This window comes from Petromyzon marinus, chromosome 24 (assembly GCF_048934315.1).
Source record: "Petromyzon marinus isolate PM22_M1 ecotype Great Lakes invasive population chromosome 24, UKy_Petmar_22M1.pri1.0, whole genome shotgun sequence".
NCBI lineage: Eukaryota > Metazoa > Chordata > Hyperoartia > Petromyzontiformes > Petromyzontidae > Petromyzon > Petromyzon marinus.
In genome coordinates, this window is record NC_133690.1 from 13074480 (window position 1) to 13096388 (window position 21909).

The 21909-nt window shown below is 43.7% G+C and overlaps 1 protein-coding gene and 1 long non-coding RNA gene across 4 annotated transcripts in view; one reads left to right on the plus strand and one right to left on the minus strand.

Moving 5' to 3' along the window:
* The window catches only part of LOC142928914 (uncharacterized), a 93707-nt gene that overhangs the window by 43178 nt on the left and 28620 nt on the right, over positions 1-21909 (minus strand). The gene's annotated exons all lie outside the window — the stretch shown is intronic.
* Positions 1-21909, plus strand: part of SYT13 (synaptotagmin 13) — a 40400-nt gene that overhangs the window by 9720 nt on the left and 8771 nt on the right. The window contains exons 2-4 of one of the 2 annotated variants that reach the window (XM_032959968.2): positions 14041-14347; positions 17728-17874; positions 18575-18885. In XM_032959968.2, coding sequence (XP_032815859.2) covers positions 14041-14347; positions 17728-17874; positions 18575-18885 — 765 coding nt within the window. Of the gene's footprint in view, positions 1-14037; positions 14348-17727; positions 17875-18574; positions 18886-21909 lie in introns of both variants that reach the window. The other variant, XM_032959967.2, reaches the window with a different exon arrangement.

The following is a 21909-nucleotide window of genomic DNA, read 5'->3' on the forward strand; positions in this document are numbered from 1 at the left end:
TGAAGAGATGCCGCGACTCTGGGGTAATACCAATCGCATTTACACTCACCTCTGCTACTGTAACTTCTTCTAATGCGAAACGAATTCTTTTCAAAACTAGCTTAGCTCTTATCTCAGAAAAAATCAGACTTATACGCACAGAACTAGATCAGTTAGACAAGACACTCTACAAATCACACTTATCATTGACGGCAATAATGTCCACATCGGATTGGGAACATGTAGACAATATGACTGCCTCTTCAGCTGCTACTATGTCGACCAAATGTAAGGAAAACCTGATTTCCAAATTTAACCTCCTCTTCAACAAAAGACCGGACCCATACACCAAAAAGTTAGACGTTAATAAAGTCGTAATTAATCGCAGTAACAGTTCTATTTCCGATGGTCTGAAATCCGTTTTAGCTAAAGGTCTAAACTTTGCAGTCACACCTAAACACATACCAGTTAATGATATAATTGCCCAAGTAGACGTTGCTCTCAGGGGCCTGGGTCACATCGCTGCAGACGTAGCAAGATCTGAAATCGCTGCAACCCTCAAAAACGCTAAGATGCCAGCTAGCAACCTCAGCAAAGATGAGCGTTTTGAATTATATAAATTAAAAAAGAGGAATGATATTGTAGTTCTCTCAGCTGACAAAGGCAACGCTACTGTTATCATGGATAAAATAGAATACAACAACAAAATTAAAGAATTACTCGACGATGGTAGTTATACAAAAATAAAAAGAGATCCCACCAACAGCCTCGTCACTCAAACCAACAAAATAATTTCTGATTCAACCGCATTAATTGATCAATCTAAACAGTTTTCGTTGAAACCTTCTGCTGCCAGGCCACCAAGATTATACGGCTTACCAAAAATACATAAAGTTGATACACCTCTTCGTCCCATAGTCTCTACTATCAGCTCCCCCACCTACAAACTAGCTCGTTTTTTGTCTGAAATCCTGCGTCCTTTCACTGGAAAAACCACCTCTGCGGTACAAAATTCTACTCACCTGGTATCAACAATCAAGGGTATTTCCCTGTCCCCAGACGACCTGCTTGTCAGTTTTGATGTAGTTTCCTTATTCACCAAGGTTCCTGTACCTGACACCATTGCAATCATTGAAGACTTGGTTCATCAAGGACTAAACACTGAGGTACCCCCCCTGGTGAGACACTGTTTAACCAATACATACTTCACTTGGAATGGAACTTTCTACAAACAAACTGAGGGCACCCCAATGGGCTCCCCCCTTTCTCCAGTTATAGCTAACATTTTCATGGAGAAATTTGAGACTGACGCCATCCAGACTGCCACTCTGCGCCCAACCTTATGGAAGAGGTACGTGGATGACACTTTTGTCATCTGGCCACATGGCCGGCCTGCTCTAGACCAATTCTTCGACCACATCAATTCCATACACCCAGCCATCAGATTTACCATGGAAGTCGAAATAGATGGCAAGATACCTTTTTTGGATGTCCTAATTAAAAAGAGACCTGATGGTTCAATGAGCCACTCTGTCTACAGGAAAGCTACCCATACGGATGCTTATCTGAAACCGGATTCCCACCACCATCCATCACAGAAGAATTCTCTCATCAAGACTCTGTATCATAGAGCCCAATGCATATCCGACCAGGAACACATAAGCAGTGAACTCAAGCACGTACACCAAGCTCTTAGGGCTAATGGTTACTCCGACTATACAATCCGCAAAGCTATCACTCAAACCATGAAGAAAAACCCTCTTGAGGAGCCTTTCAAAACCATCACTTTACCCTACATTGCTGGGATCACAAAAAAGATCTCCAAAATCTTGAATAAACACAAGATCCAGGTCCGTTTCAACACATTACATAAAATCCGTGATCTGGTTCCGTCTGTAAAAGATGTGATTCCGGACATACAATACCCTGGTGTCTACAAACTAAGTTGCCTCTGTGGTAGTAGTTACATTGGAGAAACCAAACGCCATATCTCGGACCGCATTCGTGAACATAAAGCAGACCTTAAACACGGTAGGACCAACACCTCGGCCGTAGCAGATCATTGTTCTAATTCAGTAGGCTCACATGCCATTGACTTTTCCAAGACGGAGGTTCTTTGTAAGCCATCTGGCTTCCATGAGAGATTCGTTCATGAGGCTATCCACATATACAAGCACAGAGACAATTTCAACCGAGAAGATGGATTCTATCTTAGCAATCATTGGAAAGATTTGATAAATCATTTCAGTTCTTGATTGATTGTTCACGCTTACAGTGGCTTTCAGACAGCATACATAAAAACAAATTTCGTCTCCCCCCTCCTCTTTTCAAAAAATAGATGGACTAGTCCTGGCAAACTGCCAATCGTTGCGCGTGACGCAAACGTTATTTTTTTATATATATATATATATATATAAATAAATAAATATGCCGTTTTCAAAATAAATTTATGCAAACCGACACACCTGATGATGACCGTTTGAGTTATGGTCGAAACGTCGTGAGAATTTTTTATTGTTTTATATATATTTTGTTATTTTGTTGTTTCTCTTCAACGTGACTTTACCGAAAAAACTAAGAATATGAATTACTGCAGTCACGAAAGCTTTAAATCAAAATTTAATCGCCTCTACGGGGAGGGTTTTCACATAACTTTAAGATCGTTCAACAAACTCCGGGATAAGAAAGCTCAGCTGATCGAGTCTCTCACCTTCCTGAAGAGATGCCGCGACTCTGGGGTAATACCAATCGCATTTACACTCACCTCTGCTACTGTAACTTCTTCTAATGCGAAACGAATTCTTTTCAAAACTAGCTTAGCTCTTATCTCAGAAAAAATCAGACTTATACGCACAGAACTAGATCAGTTAGACAAGACACTCTACAAATCACACTTATCATTGACGGCAATAATGTCCACATCGGATTGGGAACATGTAGACAATATGACTGCCTCTTCAGCTGCTACTATGTCGACCAAATGTAAGGAAAACCTGATTTCCAAATTTAACCTCCTCTTCAACAAAAGACCGGACCCATACACCAAAAAGTTAGACGTTAATAAAGTCGTAATTAATCGCAGTAACAGTTCTATTTCCGATGGTCTGAAATCCGTTTTAGCTAAAGGTCTAAACTTTGCAGTCACACCTAAACACATACCAGTTAATGATATAATTGCCCAAGTAGACGTTGCTCTCAGGGGCCTGGGTCACATCGCTGCAGACGTAGCAAGATCTGAAATCGCTGCAACCCTCAAAAACGCTAAGATGCCAGCTAGCAACCTCAGCAAAGATGAGCGTTTTGAATTATATAAATTAAAAAAGAGGAATGATATTGTAGTTCTCTCAGCTGACAAAGGCAACGCTACTGTTATCATGGATAAAATAGAATACAACAACAAAATTAAAGAATTACTCGACGATGGTAGTTATACAAAAATAAAAAGAGATCCCACCAACAGCCTCGTCACTCAAACCAACAAAATAATTTCTGATTCAACCGCATTAATTGATCAATCTAAACAGTTTTCGTTGAAACCTTCTGCTGCCAGGCCACCAAGATTATACGGCTTACCAAAAATACATAAAGTTGATACACCTCTTCGTCCCATAGTCTCTACTATCAGCTCCCCCACCTACAAACTAGCTCGTTTTTTGTCTGAAATCCTGCGTCCTTTCACTGGAAAAACCACCTCTGCGGTACAAAATTCTACTCACCTGGTATCAACAATCAAGGGTATTTCCCTGTCCCCAGACGACCTGCTTGTCAGTTTTGATGTAGTTTCCTTATTCACCAAGGTTCCTGTACCTGACACCATTGCAATCATTGAAGACTTGGTTCATCAAGGACTAAACACTGAGGTACCCCCCCTGGTGAGACACTGTTTAACCAATACATACTTCACTTGGAATGGAACTTTCTACAAACAAACTGAGGGCACCCCAATGGGCTCCCCCCTTTCTCCAGTTATAGCTAACATTTTCATGGAGAAATTTGAGACTGACGCCATCCAGACTGCCACTCTGCGCCCAACCTTATGGAAGAGGTACGTGGATGACACTTTTGTCATCTGGCCACATGGCCGGCCTGCTCTAGACCAATTCTTCGACCACATCAATTCCATACACCCAGCCATCAGATTTACCATGGAAGTCGAAATAGATGGGAAGATACCTTTTTTGGATGTCCTAATTAAAAAGAGACCTGATGGTTCAATGAGCCACTCTGTCTACAGGAAAGCTACCCATACGGATGCTTATCTGAAACCGGATTCCCACCACCATCCATCACAGAAGAATTCTCTCATCAAGACTCTGTATCATAGAGCCCAATGCATATCCGACCAGGAACACATAAGCAGTGAACTCAAGCACGTACACCAAGCTCTTAGGGCTAATGGTTACTCCGACTATACAATCCGCAAAGCTATCACTCAAACCATGAAGAAAAACCCTCTTGAGGAGCCTTTCAAAACCATCACTTTACCCTACATTGCTGGGATCACAAAAAAGATCTCCAAAATCTTGAATAAACACAAGATCCAGGTCCGTTTCAACACATTACATAAAATCCGTGATCTGGTTCCGTCTGTAAAAGATGTGATTCCGGACATACAATACCCTGGTGTCTACAAACTAAGTTGCCTCTGTGGTAGTAGTTACATTGGAGAAACCAAACGCCATATCTCGGACCGCATTCGTGAACATAAAGCAGACCTTAAACACGGTAGGACCAACACCTCGGCCGTAGCAGATCATTGTTCTAATTCAGTAGGCTCACATGCCATTGACTTTTCCAAGACGGAGGTTCTTTGTAAGCCATCTGGCTTCCATGAGAGATTCGTTCATGAGGCTATCCACATATACAAGCACAGAGACAATTTCAACCGAGAAGATGGATTCTATCTTAGCAATCATTGGAAAGATTTGATAAATCATTTCAGTTCTTGATTGATTGTTCACGCTTACAGTGGCTTTCAGACAGCATACATAAAAACAAATTTCGTCTCCCCCCTCCTCTTTTCAAAAAATAGATGGACTAGTCCTGGCAAACTGCCAATCGTTGCGCGTGACGCAAACGTTATTTTTTTATATAAATAAATAAATAAATAAATAAATATGCCGTTTTCAAAATAAATTTATGCAAACCGACACACCTGATGATGACCGTTTGAGTTATGGTCGAAACGTCGTGAGAATTTTTTATTGTTTTATATATATTTTGTTATTTTGTTGTTTCTCTTCAACGTGACTTTACCGAAAAAACTAAGAATATGAATTACTGCAGTCACGAAAGCTTTAAATCAAAATTTAATCGCCTCTACGGGGAGGGTTTTCACATAACTTTAAGATCGTTCAACAAACTCCGGGATAAGAAAGCTCAGCTGATCGAGTCTCTCACCTTCCTGAAGAGATGCCGCGACTCTGGGGTAATACCAATCGCATTTACACTCACCTCTGCTACTGTAACTTCTTCTAATGCGAAACGAATTCTTTTCAAAACTAGCTTAGCTCTTATCTCAGAAAAAATCAGACTTATACGCACAGAACTAGATCAGTTAGACAAGACACTCTACAAATCACACTTATCATTGACGGCAATAATGTCCACATCGGATTGGGAACATGTAGACAATATGACTGCCTCTTCAGCTGCTACTATGTCGACCAAATGTAAGGAAAACCTGATTTCCAAATTTAACCTCCTCTTCAACAAAAGACCGGACCCATACACCAAAAAGTTAGACGTTAATAAAGTCGTAATTAATCGCAGTAACAGTTCTATTTCCGATGGTCTGAAATCCGTTTTAGCTAAAGGTCTAAACTTTGCAGTCACACCTAAACACATACCAGTTAATGATATAATTGCCCAAGTAGACGTTGCTCTCAGGGGCCTGGGTCACATCGCTGCAGACGTAGCAAGATCTGAAATCGCTGCAACCCTCAAAAACGCTAAGATGCCAGCTAGCAACCTCAGCAAAGATGAGCGTTTTGAATTATATAAATTAAAAAAGAGGAATGATATTGTAGTTCTCTCAGCTGACAAAGGCAACGCTACTGTTATCATGGATAAAATAGAATACAACAACAAAATTAAAGAATTACTCGACGATGGTAGTTATACAAAAATAAAAAGAGATCCCACCAACAGCCTCGTCACTCAAACCAACAAAATAATTTCTGATTCAACCGCATTAATTGATCAATCTAAACAGTTTTCGTTGAAACCTTCTGCTGCCAGGCCACCAAGATTATACGGCTTACCAAAAATACATAAAGTTGATACACCTCTTCGTCCCATAGTCTCTACTATCAGCTCCCCCACCTACAAACTAGCTCGTTTTTTGTCTGAAATCCTGCGTCCTTTCACTGGAAAAACCACCTCTGCGGTACAAAATTCTACTCACCTGGTATCAACAATCAAGGGTATTTCCCTGTCCCCAGACGACCTGCTTGTCAGTTTTGATGTAGTTTCCTTATTCACCAAGGTTCCTGTACCTGACACCATTGCAATCATTGAAGACTTGGTTCATCAAGGACTAAACACTGAGGTACCCCCCCTGGTGAGACACTGTTTAACCAATACATACTTCACTTGGAATGGAACTTTCTACAAACAAACTGAGGGCACCCCAATGGGCTCCCCCCTTTCTCCAGTTATAGCTAACATTTTCATGGAGAAATTTGAGACTGACGCCATCCAGACTGCCACTCTGCGCCCAACCTTATGGAAGAGGTACGTGGATGACACTTTTGTCATCTGGCCACATGGCCGGCCTGCTCTAGACCAATTCTTCGACCACATCAATTCCATACACCCAGCCATCAGATTTACCATGGAAGTCGAAATAGATGGCAAGATACCTTTTTTGGATGTCCTAATTAAAAAGAGACCTGATGGTTCAATGAGCCACTCTGTCTACAGGAAAGCTACCCATACGGATGCTTATCTGAAACCGGATTCCCACCACCATCCATCACAGAAGAATTCTCTCATCAAGACTCTGTATCATAGAGCCCAATGCATATCCGACCAGGAACACATAAGCAGTGAACTCAAGCACGTACACCAAGCTCTTAGGGCTAATGGTTACTCCGACTATACAATCCGCAAAGCTATCACTCAAACCATGAAGAAAAACCCTCTTGAGGAGCCTTTCAAAACCATCACTTTACCCTACATTGCTGGGATCACAAAAAAGATCTCCAAAATCTTGAATAAACACAAGATCCAGGTCCGTTTCAACACATTACATAAAATCCGTGATCTGGTTCCGTCTGTAAAAGATGTGATTCCGGACATACAATACCCTGGTGTCTACAAACTAAGTTGCCTCTGTGGTAGTAGTTACATTGGAGAAACCAAACGCCATATCTCGGACCGCATTCGTGAACATAAAGCAGACCTTAAACACGGTAGGACCAACACCTCGGCCGTAGCAGATCATTGTTCTAATTCAGTAGGCTCACATGCCATTGACTTTTCCAAGACGGAGGTTCTTTGTAAGCCATCTGGCTTCCATGAGAGATTCGTTCATGAGGCTATCCACATATACAAGCACAGAGACAATTTCAACCGAGAAGATGGATTCTATCTTAGCAATCATTGGAAAGATTTGATAAATCATTTCAGTTCTTGATTGATTGTTCACGCTTACAGTGGCTTTCAGACAGCATACATAAAAACAAATTTCGTCTCCCCCCTCCTCTTTTCAAAAAATAGATGGACTAGTCCTGGCAAACTGCCAATCGTTGCGCGTGACGCAAACGTTATTTTTTTATATATATATATATATATATAAATAAATAAATATGCCGTTTTCAAAATAAATTTATGCAAACCGACACACCTGATGATGACCGTTTGAGTTATGGTCGAAACGTCGTGAGAATTTTTTATTGTTTTATATATATTTTGTTATTTTGTTGTTTCTCTTCAACGTGACTTTACCGAAAAAACTAAGAATATGAATTACTGCAGTCACGAAAGCTTTAAATCAAAATTTAATCGCCTCTACGGGGAGGGTTTTCACATAACTTTAAGATCGTTCAACAAACTCCGGGATAAGAAAGCTCAGCTGATCGAGTCTCTCACCTTCCTGAAGAGATGCCGCGACTCTGGGGTAATACCAATCGCATTTACACTCACCTCTGCTACTGTAACTTCTTCTAATGCGAAACGAATTATTTTCAAAACTAGCTTAGCTCTTATCTCAGAAAAAATCAGACTTATACGCACAGAACTAGATCAGTTAGACAAGACACTCTACAAATCACACTTATCATTGACGGCAATAATGTCCACATCGGATTGGGAACATGTAGACAATATGACTGCCTCTTCAGCTGCTACTATGTCGACCAAATGTAAGGAAAACCTGATTTCCAAATTTAACCTCCTCTTCAACAAAAGACCGGACCCATACACCAAAAAGTTAGACGTTAATAAAGTCGTAATTAATCGCAGTAACAGTTCTATTTCCGATGGTCTGAAATCCGTTTTAGCTAAAGGTCTAAACTTTGCAGTCACACCTAAACACATACCAGTTAATGATATAATTGCCCAAGTAGACGTTGCTCTCAGGGGCCTGGGTCACATCGCTGCAGACGTAGCAAGATCTGAAATCGCTGCAACCCTCAAAAACGCTAAGATGCCAGCTAGCAACCTCAGCAAAGATGAGCGTTTTGAATTATATAAATTAAAAAAGAGGAATGATATTGTAGTTCTCTCAGCTGACAAAGGCAACGCTACTGTTATCATGGATAAAATAGAATACAACAACAAAATTAAAGAATTACTCGACGATGGTAGTTATACAAAAATAAAAAGAGATCCCACCAACAGCCTCGTCACTCAAACCAACAAAATAATTTCTGATTCAACCGCATTAATTGATCAATCTAAACAGTTTTCGTTGAAACCTTCTGCTGCCAGGCCACCAAGATTATACGGCTTACCAAAAATACATAAAGTTGATACACCTCTTCGTCCCATAGTCTCTACTATCAGCTCCCCCACCTACAAACTAGCTCGTTTTTTGTCTGAAATCCTGCGTCCTTTCACTGGAAAAACCACCTCTGCGGTACAAAATTCTACTCACCTGGTATCAACAATCAAGGGTATTTCCCTGTCCCCAGACGACCTGCTTGTCAGTTTTGATGTAGTTTCCTTATTCACCAAGGTTCCTGTACCTGACACCATTGCAATCATTGAAGACTTGGTTCATCAAGGACTAAACACTGAGGTACCCCCCCTGGTGAGACACTGTTTAACCAATACATACTTCACTTGGAATGGAACTTTCTACAAACAAACTGAGGGCACCCCAATGGGCTCCCCCCTTTCTCCAGTTATAGCTAACATTTTCATGGAGAAATTTGAGACTGACGCCATCCAGACTGCCACTCTGCGCCCAACCTTATGGAAGAGGTACGTGGATGACACTTTTGTCATCTGGCCACATGGCCGGCCTGCTCTAGACCAATTCTTCGACCACATCAATTCCATACACCCAGCCATCAGATTTACCATGGAAGTCGAAATAGATGGCAAGATACCTTTTTTGGATGTCCTAATTAAAAAGAGACCTGATGGTTCAATGAGCCACTCTGTCTACAGGAAAGCTACCCATACGGATGCTTATCTGAAACCGGATTCCCACCACCATCCATCACAGAAGAATTCTCTCATCAAGACTCTGTATCATAGAGCCCAATGCATATCCGACCAGGAACACATAAGCAGTGAACTCAAGCACGTACACCAAGCTCTTAGGGCTAATGGTTACTCCGACTATACAATCCGCAAAGCTATCACTCAAACCATGAAGAAAAACCCTCTTGAGGAGCCTTTCAAAACCATCACTTTACCCTACATTGCTGGGATCACAAAAAAGATCTCCAAAATCTTGAATAAACACAAGATCCAGGTCCGTTTCAACACATTACATAAAATCCGTGATCTGGTTCCGTCTGTAAAAGATGTGATTCCGGACATACAATACCCTGGTGTCTACAAACTAAGTTGCCTCTGTGGTAGTAGTTACATTGGAGAAACCAAACGCCATATCTCGGACCGCATTCGTGAACATAAAGCAGACCTTAAACACGGTAGGACCAACACCTCGGCCGTAGCAGATCATTGTTTTAATTCAGTAGGCTCACATGCCATTGACTTTTCCAAGACGGAGGTTCTTTGTAAGCCATCTGGCTTCCATGAGAGATTCGTTCATGAGGCTATCCACATATACAAGCACAGAGACAATTTCAACCGAGAAGATGGATTCTATCTTAGCAATCATTGGAAAGATTTGATAAATCATTTCAGTTCTTGATTGATTGTTCACGCTTACAGTGGCTTTCAGACAGCATACATAAAAACAAATTTCGTCTCCCCCCTCCTCTTTTCAAAAAATAGATGGACTAGTCCTGGCAAACTGCCAATCGTTGCGCGTGACGCAAACGTTATTTTTATATATATATATATATATAAATAAATAAATATGCCGTTTTCAAAATAAATTTATGCAAACCGACACACCTGATGATGACCGTTTGAGTTATGGTCGAAACGTCGTGAGAATTTTTTATTGTTTTATATATATTTTGTTATTTTGTTGTTTCTCTTCAACGTGACTTTACCGAAAAAACTAAGAATATGAATTACTGCAGTCACGAAAGCTTTAAATCAAAATTTAATCGCCTCTACGGGGAGGGTTTTCACATAACTTTAAGATCGTTCAACAAACTCCGGGATAAGAAAGCTCAGCTGATCGAGTCTCTCACCTTCCTGAAGAGATGCCGCGACTCTGGGGTAATACCAATCGCATTTACACTCACCTCTGCTACTGTAACTTCTTCTAATGCGAAACGAATTCTTTTCAAAACTAGCTTAGCTCTTATCTCAGAAAAAATCAGACTTATACGCACAGAACTAGATCAGTTAGACAAGACACTCTACAAATCACACTTATCATTGACGGCAATAATGTCCACATCGGATTGGGAACATGTAGACAATATGACTGCCTCTTCAGCTGCTACTATGTCGACCAAATGTAAGGAAAACCTGATTTCCAAATTTAACCTCCTCTTCAACAAAAGACCGGACCCATACACCAAAAAGTTAGACGTTAATAAAGTCGTAATTAATCGCAGTAACAGTTCTATTTCCGATGGTCTGAAATCCGTTTTAGCTAAAGGTCTAAACTTTGCAGTCACACCTAAACACATACCAGTTAATGATATAATTGCCCAAGTAGACGTTGCTCTCAGGGGCCTGGGTCACATCGCTGCAGACGTAGCAAGATCTGAAATCGCTGCAACCCTCAAAAACGCTAAGATGCCAGCTAGCAACCTCAGCAAAGATGAGCGTTTTGAATTATATAAATTAAAAAAGAGGAATGATATTGTAGTTCTCTCAGCTGACAAAGGCAACGCTACTGTTATCATGGATAAAATAGAATACAACAACAAAATTAAAGAATTACTCGACGATGGTAGTTATACAAAAATAAAAAGAGATCCCACCAACAGCCTCGTCACTCAAACCAACAAAATAATTTCTGATTCAACCGCATTAATTGATCAATCTAAACAGTTTTCGTTGAAACCTTCTGCTGCCAGGCCACCAAGATTATACGGCTTACCAAAAATACATAAAGTTGATACACCTCTTCGTCCCATAGTCTCTACTATCAGCTCCCCCACCTACAAACTAGCTCGTTTTTTGTCTGAAATCCTGCGTCCTTTCACTGGAAAAACCACCTCTGCGGTACAAAATTCTACTCACCTGGTATCAACAATCAAGGGTATTTCCCTGTCCCCAGACGACCTGCTTGTCAGTTTTGATGTAGTTTCCTTATTCACCAAGGTTCCTGTACCTGACACCATTGCAATCATTGAAGACTTGGTTCATCAAGGACTAAACACTGAGGTACCCCCCCTGGTGAGACACTGTTTAACCAATACATACTTCACTTGGAATGGAACTTTCTACAAACAAACTGAGGGCACCCCAATGGGCTCCCCCCTTTCTCCAGTTATAGCTAACATTTTCATGGAGAAATTTGAGACTGACGCCATCCAGACTGCCACTCTGCGCCCAACCTTATGGAAGAGGTACGTGGATGACACTTTTGTCATCTGGCCACATGGCCGGCCTGCTCTAGACCAATTCTTCGACCACATCAATTCCATACACCCAGCCATCAGATTTACCATGGAAGTCGAAATAGATGGCAAGATACCTTTTTTGGATGTCCTAATTAAAAAGAGACCTGATGGTTCAATGAGCCACTCTGTCTACAGGAAAGCTACCCATACGGATGCTTATCTGAAACCGGATTCCCACCACCATCCATCACAGAAGAATTCTCTCATCAAGACTCTGTATCATAGAGCCCAATGCATATCCGACCAGGAACACATAAGCAGTGAACTCAAGCACGTACACCAAGCTCTTAGGGCTAATGGTTACTCCGACTATACAATCCGCAAAGCTATCACTCAAACCATGAAGAAAAACCCTCTTGAGGAGCCTTTCAAAACCATCACTTTACCCTACATTGCTGGGATCACAAAAAAGATCTCCAAAATCTTGAATAAACACAAGATCCAGGTCCGTTTCAACACATTACATAAAATCCGTGATCTGGTTCCGTCTGTAAAAGATGTGATTCCGGACATACAATACCCTGGTGTCTACAAACTAAGTTGCCTCTGTGGTAGTAGTTACATTGGAGAAACCAAACGCCATATCTCGGACCGCATTCGTGAACATAAAGCAGACCTTAAACACGGTAGGACCAACACCTCGGCCGTAGCAGATCATTGTTCTAATTCAGTAGGCTCACATGCCATTGACTTTTCCAAGACGGAGGTTCTTTGTAAGCCATCTGGCTTCCATGAGAGATTCGTTCATGAGGCTATCCACATATACAAGCACAGAGACAATTTCAACCGAGAAGATGGATTCTATCTTAGCAATCATTGGAAAGATTTGATAAATCATTTCAGTTCTTGATTGATTGTTCACGCTTACAGTGGCTTTCAGACAGCATACATAAAAACAAATTTCGTCTCCCCCCTCCTCTTTTCAAAAAATAGATGGACTAGTCCTGGCAAACTGCCAATCGTTGCGCGTGACGCAAACGTTATTTTTATATATATATAAATAAATATGCCGTTTTCAAAATAAATTTATGCAAACCGACACACCTGATGATGACCGTTTGAGTTATGGTCGAAACGTCGTGAGAATTTTTTATTGTTTTATATATATTGTTATTTTGTTGTTTCTCTTCAACGTGACTTTACCGAAAAAACTAAGAATATGCTTCAAATCGTTTTAAACTATTGTCATTGTAGTGCGTATTTAATGTGGCGCTGCACTCTGATGTTGTAGGAGATAACATTTATTAAAAAGTCTATTTAAATAAGTAGAACGTGTTGTCTATATTTATTTAAAGTTGCGCATTTTGAGGTGACGTCACATTTCTCAACCCCCCCCCCCCTCGTCACACATCGTCACAAATGTCTGACCCCGCCCCCCCCCCCCTAGGTGCGTGACGTCATTTATGGACGTCCCCTAAATGACTAAATTAACCCACCCTCTGATCTCCGTGCCTGATAGGCTCACAGTGATACTCTCAGCATGACTCTAATTAAGACCGAAACAGGAAGACTTTCTTCACCATTCTGGCAAATCGCCTGATGAAGCTGGTTGTAATCACCAGCGATACGTCGCACTCAAAACTGTAAATGTTGTGGGTTTACTCTCCAACACACCGGTGTGCTGAAGTAGTAACTAATGGGCACGTTTTGTTTACGTGACAAACCCCTTGGGCTGTGTCGGGTGGTGGCGGGTTGACGACACACCCAACAAACCCCCCCCCCCCACCCCCGTCTGTATTATGGAACTTACAACACGGCCTACAAGAGCGGGGCTCATGGGAAACATTCACCCCGACCATATCACGCCGTCGTCGCAAGGGGCCCGACACACACACGGCGCGCCCCCCTCACAGCAGGCCGCACTCGCGCGATGTCCATCCCGCAGCAGGTCGTGTTGGACCAGAAGCCTCCCGAGCCGGTGCAGCCCCCGTCCGTGCCCGAGGAGCCGCTCGTGTGCTCACCACGGGGGACGCTCACCGCGACCAAGCTGCTCACCCGGCACGAGTCGACCGCGGAGACCGACGACGCCGCCGCCGCCGGGGGCCCCCGCTGGGGGTCTCCCGAGACCTCCGGCTTCTGCGGCGATGCGGGCCCCGGTGCCTGCGGTGGCCGGGGGTCGCCGGCCGGGTCGCGGCAACGCGGCGCGGAGCGCGGAGACGGGAGGGTGGATAGCGTCGAGGGGAAGCTGCGCCAGGGTTCGTTTCCCATTGCGTCCGGCTCCTAGATTTGTTTTCTTGAAAGAAGTTTGCTTTGACATTTCCCCCCGCGATTTTGCTCCCAGTCGTGTTATCGCCATTGTTGTGATGAAATGACATCTTCGTTTGGAGCCCTCGAACAGCAGCGCAACCCCTGTGTTTGGAGAATGGCCAACGGAAGCAGGAATCACAAAGCTACCTCCGAGATCTCTTCAAGTGACCTCGGGCCCATACAGTAGGGGGCAGCATCTTCTTGGTTCTTTCGGTAAAGTCACGTAGAATGGAAATAAAATAATGAAAATAAAACATAATAAACCTTTCGCGCTGGCTCTGCACGAGAATAATGTTTCGTGGTATTGCATCAAACTGATATTTAAATTATCTGAGCTGGAATTGAGGCAAAGTACAGAACTAAACATAATGTGACTTATTAATTTAAAGTAAAATTGGTTTCCTGCTCAAGCAATAATGGGGCAACACACATATCCCATTTATATATTTGAGCCAATGTTGGAAATTCAACATTTTGGCACAAATCTACCAGCAGATTATAATAATAATAATAATTTACAATGTTTCTCCAAAACAGCAACAAAAATAAGAATATAATTTGAGAATAGCCTGCATCCGCATTACAAAAAACTCTAAAAGAAAGGTAAATGTATGTTTAGACTAAAATTGGTCTTCCACAAACGTCAAAGACAGGTGGTCTAATTAAACACATAACGTTAGGTCAAGAAGTCGTAATGGCCAAATGCAACTGATTCCACAAACACCCAACAATCACTTCCTTCAATAACCGACATTCAACATCTGCTCTTACCACTGTCTGGCTTGCGGTCTCGCCTTTGGTCACTGACTGCTGAGTGCTACTCCAAGTGACTGCCTGTAACCCGCGTTCCTCCATCCTACACATGTATACCGTCCACCTGAAAGCCTCTTCCTGCACAATATTCCTACAAATCGTTCCTGTCATGCTCTAGGCTGAACTTCCAAGTTGCTTGCCCCATTGCTCCCATGACATTTCTGGCATCCTCTGCATTCAGCCGTACTTAAAAGGCCAGGGGATTATTTTGTATTTGTTTGCTTGTCGTTAAAAGTCCATCTAGCTGAGCCATGCAGCAACGTGGACACGGCTCCTACCTCTCAAGTCAACGTTCTCTCTGCTCTCCCAAATTGGTGACACGTATAACATTTCTGTAATAAAGCACGAATAGCAAAAAAAACCAACAACAACAATAACAACAAGAACCTCTACACGCTAACAAATGTAAAGCGACGAGTCAGCTGAAATTCCATTCAATGGCCAAATGATTTAGTGCCCTGTAATAAACAACAATTATTAGAGCACGGCGGTTTAACAACAAAAAAAAAACAGGCCCCGCGTGCCGGCTGGTGAGAGGAGTGAACTCGCGTGCGAGCTACGTGAGTTACATAAGCACAGAGAAAGAGATAGAGGTGGAGGGGGGGGGGACATTACTCACTGTGCACACGGTGGCCATCAAATGTAGACAATTGCAATGTATCGATCGTGAACTCCTTGCAGCGCTAACCCAGAACGGCGCATACCCTGAATGACAAACAGTATGTGTTGCACGTCAGTGATAGGTAAAGGTCAATGAAAAGAAAGCCTCCGCTAAACGGTGTGACACACACGCCAACCGCTCCGCAGTGAATAAAGGATGATGCCACGACTGACGGTGCTCTATATTTGTTAACCGTGGACAAGTTTTCCTTTCATAAGATGCATTATTTGCTTATATTTCCTGTTCTACTCAATGAGGGAAGAACCAAAATTGTATTGTACGAGCACTGCAATACGTTTTTTTTTTACACTCTTAATTCGATGTGCAGGGCAGGGAGTTGTGGCGGCGCTGGGGTTAGCACGCACTGCACTGTGAACTTGGAGACCTGAGTTTGAGTTTCTCAAGGCCAATAGCAGTGGGTGGAGATCGACACCCAGCAAGGTGGAGTGTGGTCCAACAACCATCATGGATGGGAGGCCATCATCCTGCAGTGGAATGGAAAGCGTCTGTAATAACGTTGTTAATATTTTTTACGAGATGGTCATCATCATGATGATATTGTGACCAAATGAACACGTGCTATGCGACTGGGTGGCTCAGGAGTGAGAGTACTGCTGGGACTGGGTTCCATGACAATGTCTCCGAGGGCTTTGATCCTACTCAGGGGGCTGGTGGTAGCTGCGAGTGTTCTGAATAAACATTTCTACAACTCATGATGCGATGCGATGCCAGTAGCACAACTGCAATATGACCGTGAAAGAAAAAATATTTTCAAGTAGGGCTTATATGGCCAGCCTGTGCTGACATCTTGCCTAACACTCCGTAGGTCTTTGTAGTTGTGTTGTTCAGCTCTCTGATGCGTTTTCGGGTTGTACCTCGTGTTGTTTGGATTGGTGTTTGAAGCTTACTTTCATGTACTGGGAGCTTATTCGGGAACTGAAAGGTCGGACATCGTGCCGAACAATACGCAGTGCAACCAGAAAGCACATCGCAGAGCTCATTTGGCTTTACATTTAGAATTATGAAAATTTTTCTTTATTACCAGGTAAGGCTCACTGGGCTACATAGATCTTTTTCAGAAACGACCTGGCCACAAATGATAGCTCAACGAAGTGTTATATCACGTGGACATGTAGAGCAACAGCCAAATACTCTAAACGTATTTTTCTAAATGTGGAGGAAAAAACCGGAGGACGCGGAGCAAAATCTATGCTGCCATGGGGAGAACTTGCAAACTCCAAATATACAGCAGGCGTCAGAGTCGGGATCGAACCCACGACCCTCCTGTATACCTGGCGAAGTAGATAACATCTCCCCACCGTGACGTAATACCATAGCACCTGCTCAAACGGTTGTTTATACTGGTAGGAAACGTAGTGGACTGGAAGCCCAAACGGGATTAATTCACAGGAGGCAGGGGATTCATTGTGTATGTCTATGGATGTCTGTCCACGTGTATCCGGACACCCAGATAAAATGGGAGGGGTGGGGCTGGGTGGGAAGGGGAGGGTGGGGAGGGGCTGGGGAGGGTGGGGAGGGGAGGGTGGGGATGGGCTGGGGAGGGTGGGGAGGGGCTGGGTGGGGGTGGGGAGGGTGGGGCTGGGTGGGGAGGGTGGGGCTGGGTGGGGGTGGGAGGGGTGGGGCTAGGTGGGGAGGGGCTGATCACCCCGTGGTGCTCTTATAAAACTCAACGTTTAACCTACTCACGCCGGCTTGTGCCCGCCCTCACAGTCGGGCATATTTGCGGAATACACCACGTGGTGCCGCCGTTGACCCTGGCCATTGACCGAGCAACCCAACGTTCCTACCAGCTCCCTCCGCAGGAATGTGTTTCGCTTGCTTTGTGTTTTTCAGGGTCTTGCAACACTTCTGCGAGCGCGGCAGAGCAGCAGCCGCCAGGTGAAAGCGAAGAGACAGAAGTGTGGAGGTCAAAGGGGAAGCTCCACTTCTCGCTGAAGTACAACGAGCAAATGTGCGAATTACGCGTCGTCATTATCGAAGGTGCGAGAACATTTTTGATCATCATCATCATCCTACTCATCGTCATCATCATCATCCTCAGCCGCAACTACAAATGCCACGAAGTACTACAAGCCAGTATGGGAATTGAGACCCAAAATACGATTTGTACTGATGATGGTGATGTTGGTAATGATGATGGACGTTAACACCAAAACACAATGCCATCCACTTTGTATTATAATTAGACTGTCACTGCATCGCGTGCTTTCAGATGGGCCTCTGCAGCCGTCTGTGACTCTTCCGATATTAATCGGCCACTAGAGTTATGCACTTTTAAATTTAAATGTAAAACTCATTTATTTAGAGCTGTTTTGTGTGTTAAGTTTGTTGTTGTCCTATCCTCGCACCTCTGATTAGCATGGTTGGCTTTGCACGGTGCGTAAGAAGTTCAACATACATACACAGAATGAACATTAACTATCAGCCGTCAACCCTCGCTAGAAGGGATGATGGCGTACGATGAAAAATAATGATGGCAAGAATAATGGCAGCCGAGGACTGGAATGTGCTCAGAGGACATCCACCATGGGATGAAATCAGCTCTTGTACACGTGTTAGGTAGATTGCCACATTGCAGGACCGTGCAAGATTGTGACAGATTAGTTCATCGTGTCTCGATATTAGTTAATGAATTATTGTACTTCATCTTTCTTTCTCTCTTTTTTTTTTTAATCCACAGCTTCGGGGATTCCAAAGACGGATAAAGCCGGCTTCTGCGACCCGTTCGTGGTCCTGAGCCTCTACACGAAGACCGTGTGCCAGAAGGGCGAGACGTCCGTCAAGCAGAAGACGGTGCACCCGGTGTGGAACGAGGCCTTCACCTTCAACCTCACCTGCGAGGAGCTGACCGACAGCACGCTCATCCTGTCCCTCTACGACTTCGACAAGTTCTCCCGCTGCAACTTCGTGGGCGACATCCGGCTGAAGCTCGCGGACGTGGACGTCCACTCGGGACGGAGCACCTCCGTGGATCTCAAGGCGTTAGAGCGAGTACGTAGTTTGCGTGCAATCGGTGGAGGGGGAGACGCCACGGTATTAACGCTTTCAAACTGAAGGTGTTCCGACCGAGGACGAGAATGCTCCGTGCATTAGCTCTGACCGTCCCGCACCTCCGATTTGGCGCGGTTGGCAACGTACGGCGCTAAAGAAGTTCAACATGCGTGCATGCGTACATCCATCTGTCCGCAATGGGGAGGGCGCTGCGATTGAACATTCATTGTAAAGTTGCGCTGTCATTCAAGTACTCACCCTATAGACCAGGGGTCGGCAACCTGCGGCTCCGGAGCCTGCCTGCGGCTCTTTGAGGACCGTTTCGTGACCGTTATTTATCCAGGACCACCGTCGCATATTCACCACGTTGCATTGCGGATTTTTTTAATATTAAGGTTTTATTTTTTTCTCCAGAATTAGAAAAAAAAATGCCTCTTCTCGTTACTTTGCCTGCCCGCCCCCCTGCTATAGATAATCGACCGAATTGATCAAGGGGGGGGGGGGGGTTTGCCAACAACGCAGAGACGCAAACCAGCGCCAAAAGGACCCCAACCTTGGCATCCCGGCTCGGCCAGCTGATAGGCGCCCCCCCCTCCCCCAGGCAGTGCCGCTATCTGAGCCCCACGGCCTCATCGTGACCCACGGATGTACTGCGGCCTGCACACCTGGCTACCGTTATAACCGCTGGTTAAACATATCCTGGGCAAGTGCATGTCAGAGAGCGATTGCAGTTGTGCGTGCATAGGCATAATGTTTTTCTCGTCCCTTGTTACTTTAAGGAAACAGATCCTCACGCGTGCGTACTGGAGAAGTCCACTGCACATTCATCGTTTGCGAGGCATATTGTGAGATGTAGCGTTCTAGCTTTGCCACAGGGGTGACACAAACTCTCCATCATCTGATTCATTCCACACGCGGCCTGAAACAACCTGCACGCTGACGGGGCTGACAAATGTTGCCCCATTTAAGATCTACGCAAGCACTGCGTGTACGCAGAAAGTAGAGCGTGTTTTGTTTTGTTCATTCGGCTCGAGCGTCGCCAATTTGGTTTGCTCAGACGACGCGATTTGGTTTAACCCATCTTGAAACCGTTCCCCCCCGCCCCCTCTCCTCTTGCCTATTTCATCCGCCTTTAAAGAAGAAAAGTGACGAACCGCAGCCGCTCCACAGGCTAGTCCAGATGTCTTGCGGCCCCCAATTAATTGACCCCTGACATTTTTTGTTCCTTTGCATATTTATATCTTTTTTTAAATAAACCTTACCTAACAAAAAAAAACCATTACGTTTTTTGAGAATGAATTGGGGGTCACAAGCACCCTATACATTGCTCGTGCATTGGTGACGGTTGATTGGTAGCTTCATAAAGCACAAGTGACAGAGTTATGGAGGGAATGATGGCAAATTTACCGGACACTTGGCTTTAGGCAGGGCCGTCCAGAGTGGTGGGGGAAAGGGGGCAACATTCTGTGGGCTTCACACAGAATAGAGCCCCAAAGCGGGCCTGGGCCTCATGCAGCAAGCATTCTATGCCAGGCCTCCAGCCCCTGGCCACCAAGCAACCTCGGGGCGGCCCTGCTTTCAGGACATTATTTTTTAAACTCCAGGAGCATTGTATGCATGCCGAACTTTTTTCGCACCGTACGTAGCCAACCATGCTAATTGGAGATGCGGGGGAAGGACGAAAGACTAAACGCAACAAGCTGCTCTAAAGAAACTAGTTTTCTCAATCTAGATTTAAAAGTGAGTAGCTCTAGTGGCGTCATAATTTCGGAAGGAAGAACGTTCCAGATGGCGCCCGAAGCACATCTGAAAGCACGCGATGCGGTGACCGTCTTTGTTCGATGGTTCGCAAAAACATCCGCTGCTGTGAGGATGTCCGGAGTTTTCATGATGGCCTCTGCTCCTTGACGAGGACTCTACGCGACGCCACTTGGCTACTTAATAACGCCGCTGGGACGGGAGACAGCAGACGTAATTGTCACCGCTGTGACTCAAAAGCTGTCTTTGAACTTTCTTTCGGTAAAGTCACGTAGGTAAGAATAAAAAAAAAAAATAACATTAATCAAATCGCGACGTTTCGGAAGCAACACAAGCTTCCGTCATCAGGCGGGACAACCACAGCAAAGTAAAAATAAAAATTCTGTAGTGGTAAAAATGTTTTTGTTGCTTCCGAAACGACGTGATTTGATTAATTTTATTTTTATTTTATTTTATTTTTACCTACGTGACTTTACCGAAAGAACCAAAGAGTATGGATCATTGCAATCACGAAACCTTCAAATCTAGAATTGTCGTTGAACTTTTAAGACACAGCTGTCCATCCTCTACAAGTTGGTTCTAGAAAATGTGAAAGTATTCCTGCTACACAAACGTATAGTGTCCCATTGCCGCCGTAAAATGCCCAAATGCCAGCAAGTATAGAATTCTTTCAGGGTATCTGCTTTCACATCATTACCTTTCTATCAAATTCATTTTACTTGTTAAAACTTACACCGATGAGACACCCTTCTGCTAAAGAGACACATTTTACCAAACTGTATATAAAACCTCCTGAAAATGTCAACTTGTTTGACACCGCCCCTCAACTTGTTTGACATTTTCCTTTGATAGAAACGTCATCTGACAAAGCTTGCACACAGCACATTGATCTCTGTAATCTTGAAAATACCCAGACTGCTTTTTTTAAGTATGAATGTTGAACTATTGCACCGTACATCGACAACCGTGCTGATCGTGGCCAACTTTGCAAAGCTGTGACATCACATTCACACAGAAGTTACCACGTGTTACCAGTTGCACTTCACAATCTCTCAGTGAATTGTCATTCTTTTATGATAATCTATAACAAAAGTGGAGATTCAACTTGAACGATCCTTGCATTTCTTATTTCAACTATTTAATAATAACACTTCATTTTATATCGCGTTATTCATGCTAATTGCGTTCCATAACGCCGTACATTAATTATATGTAAGAACCAAATCCTATATACAGCTACTTCCAAGCAAACGAAAATTCTACTAC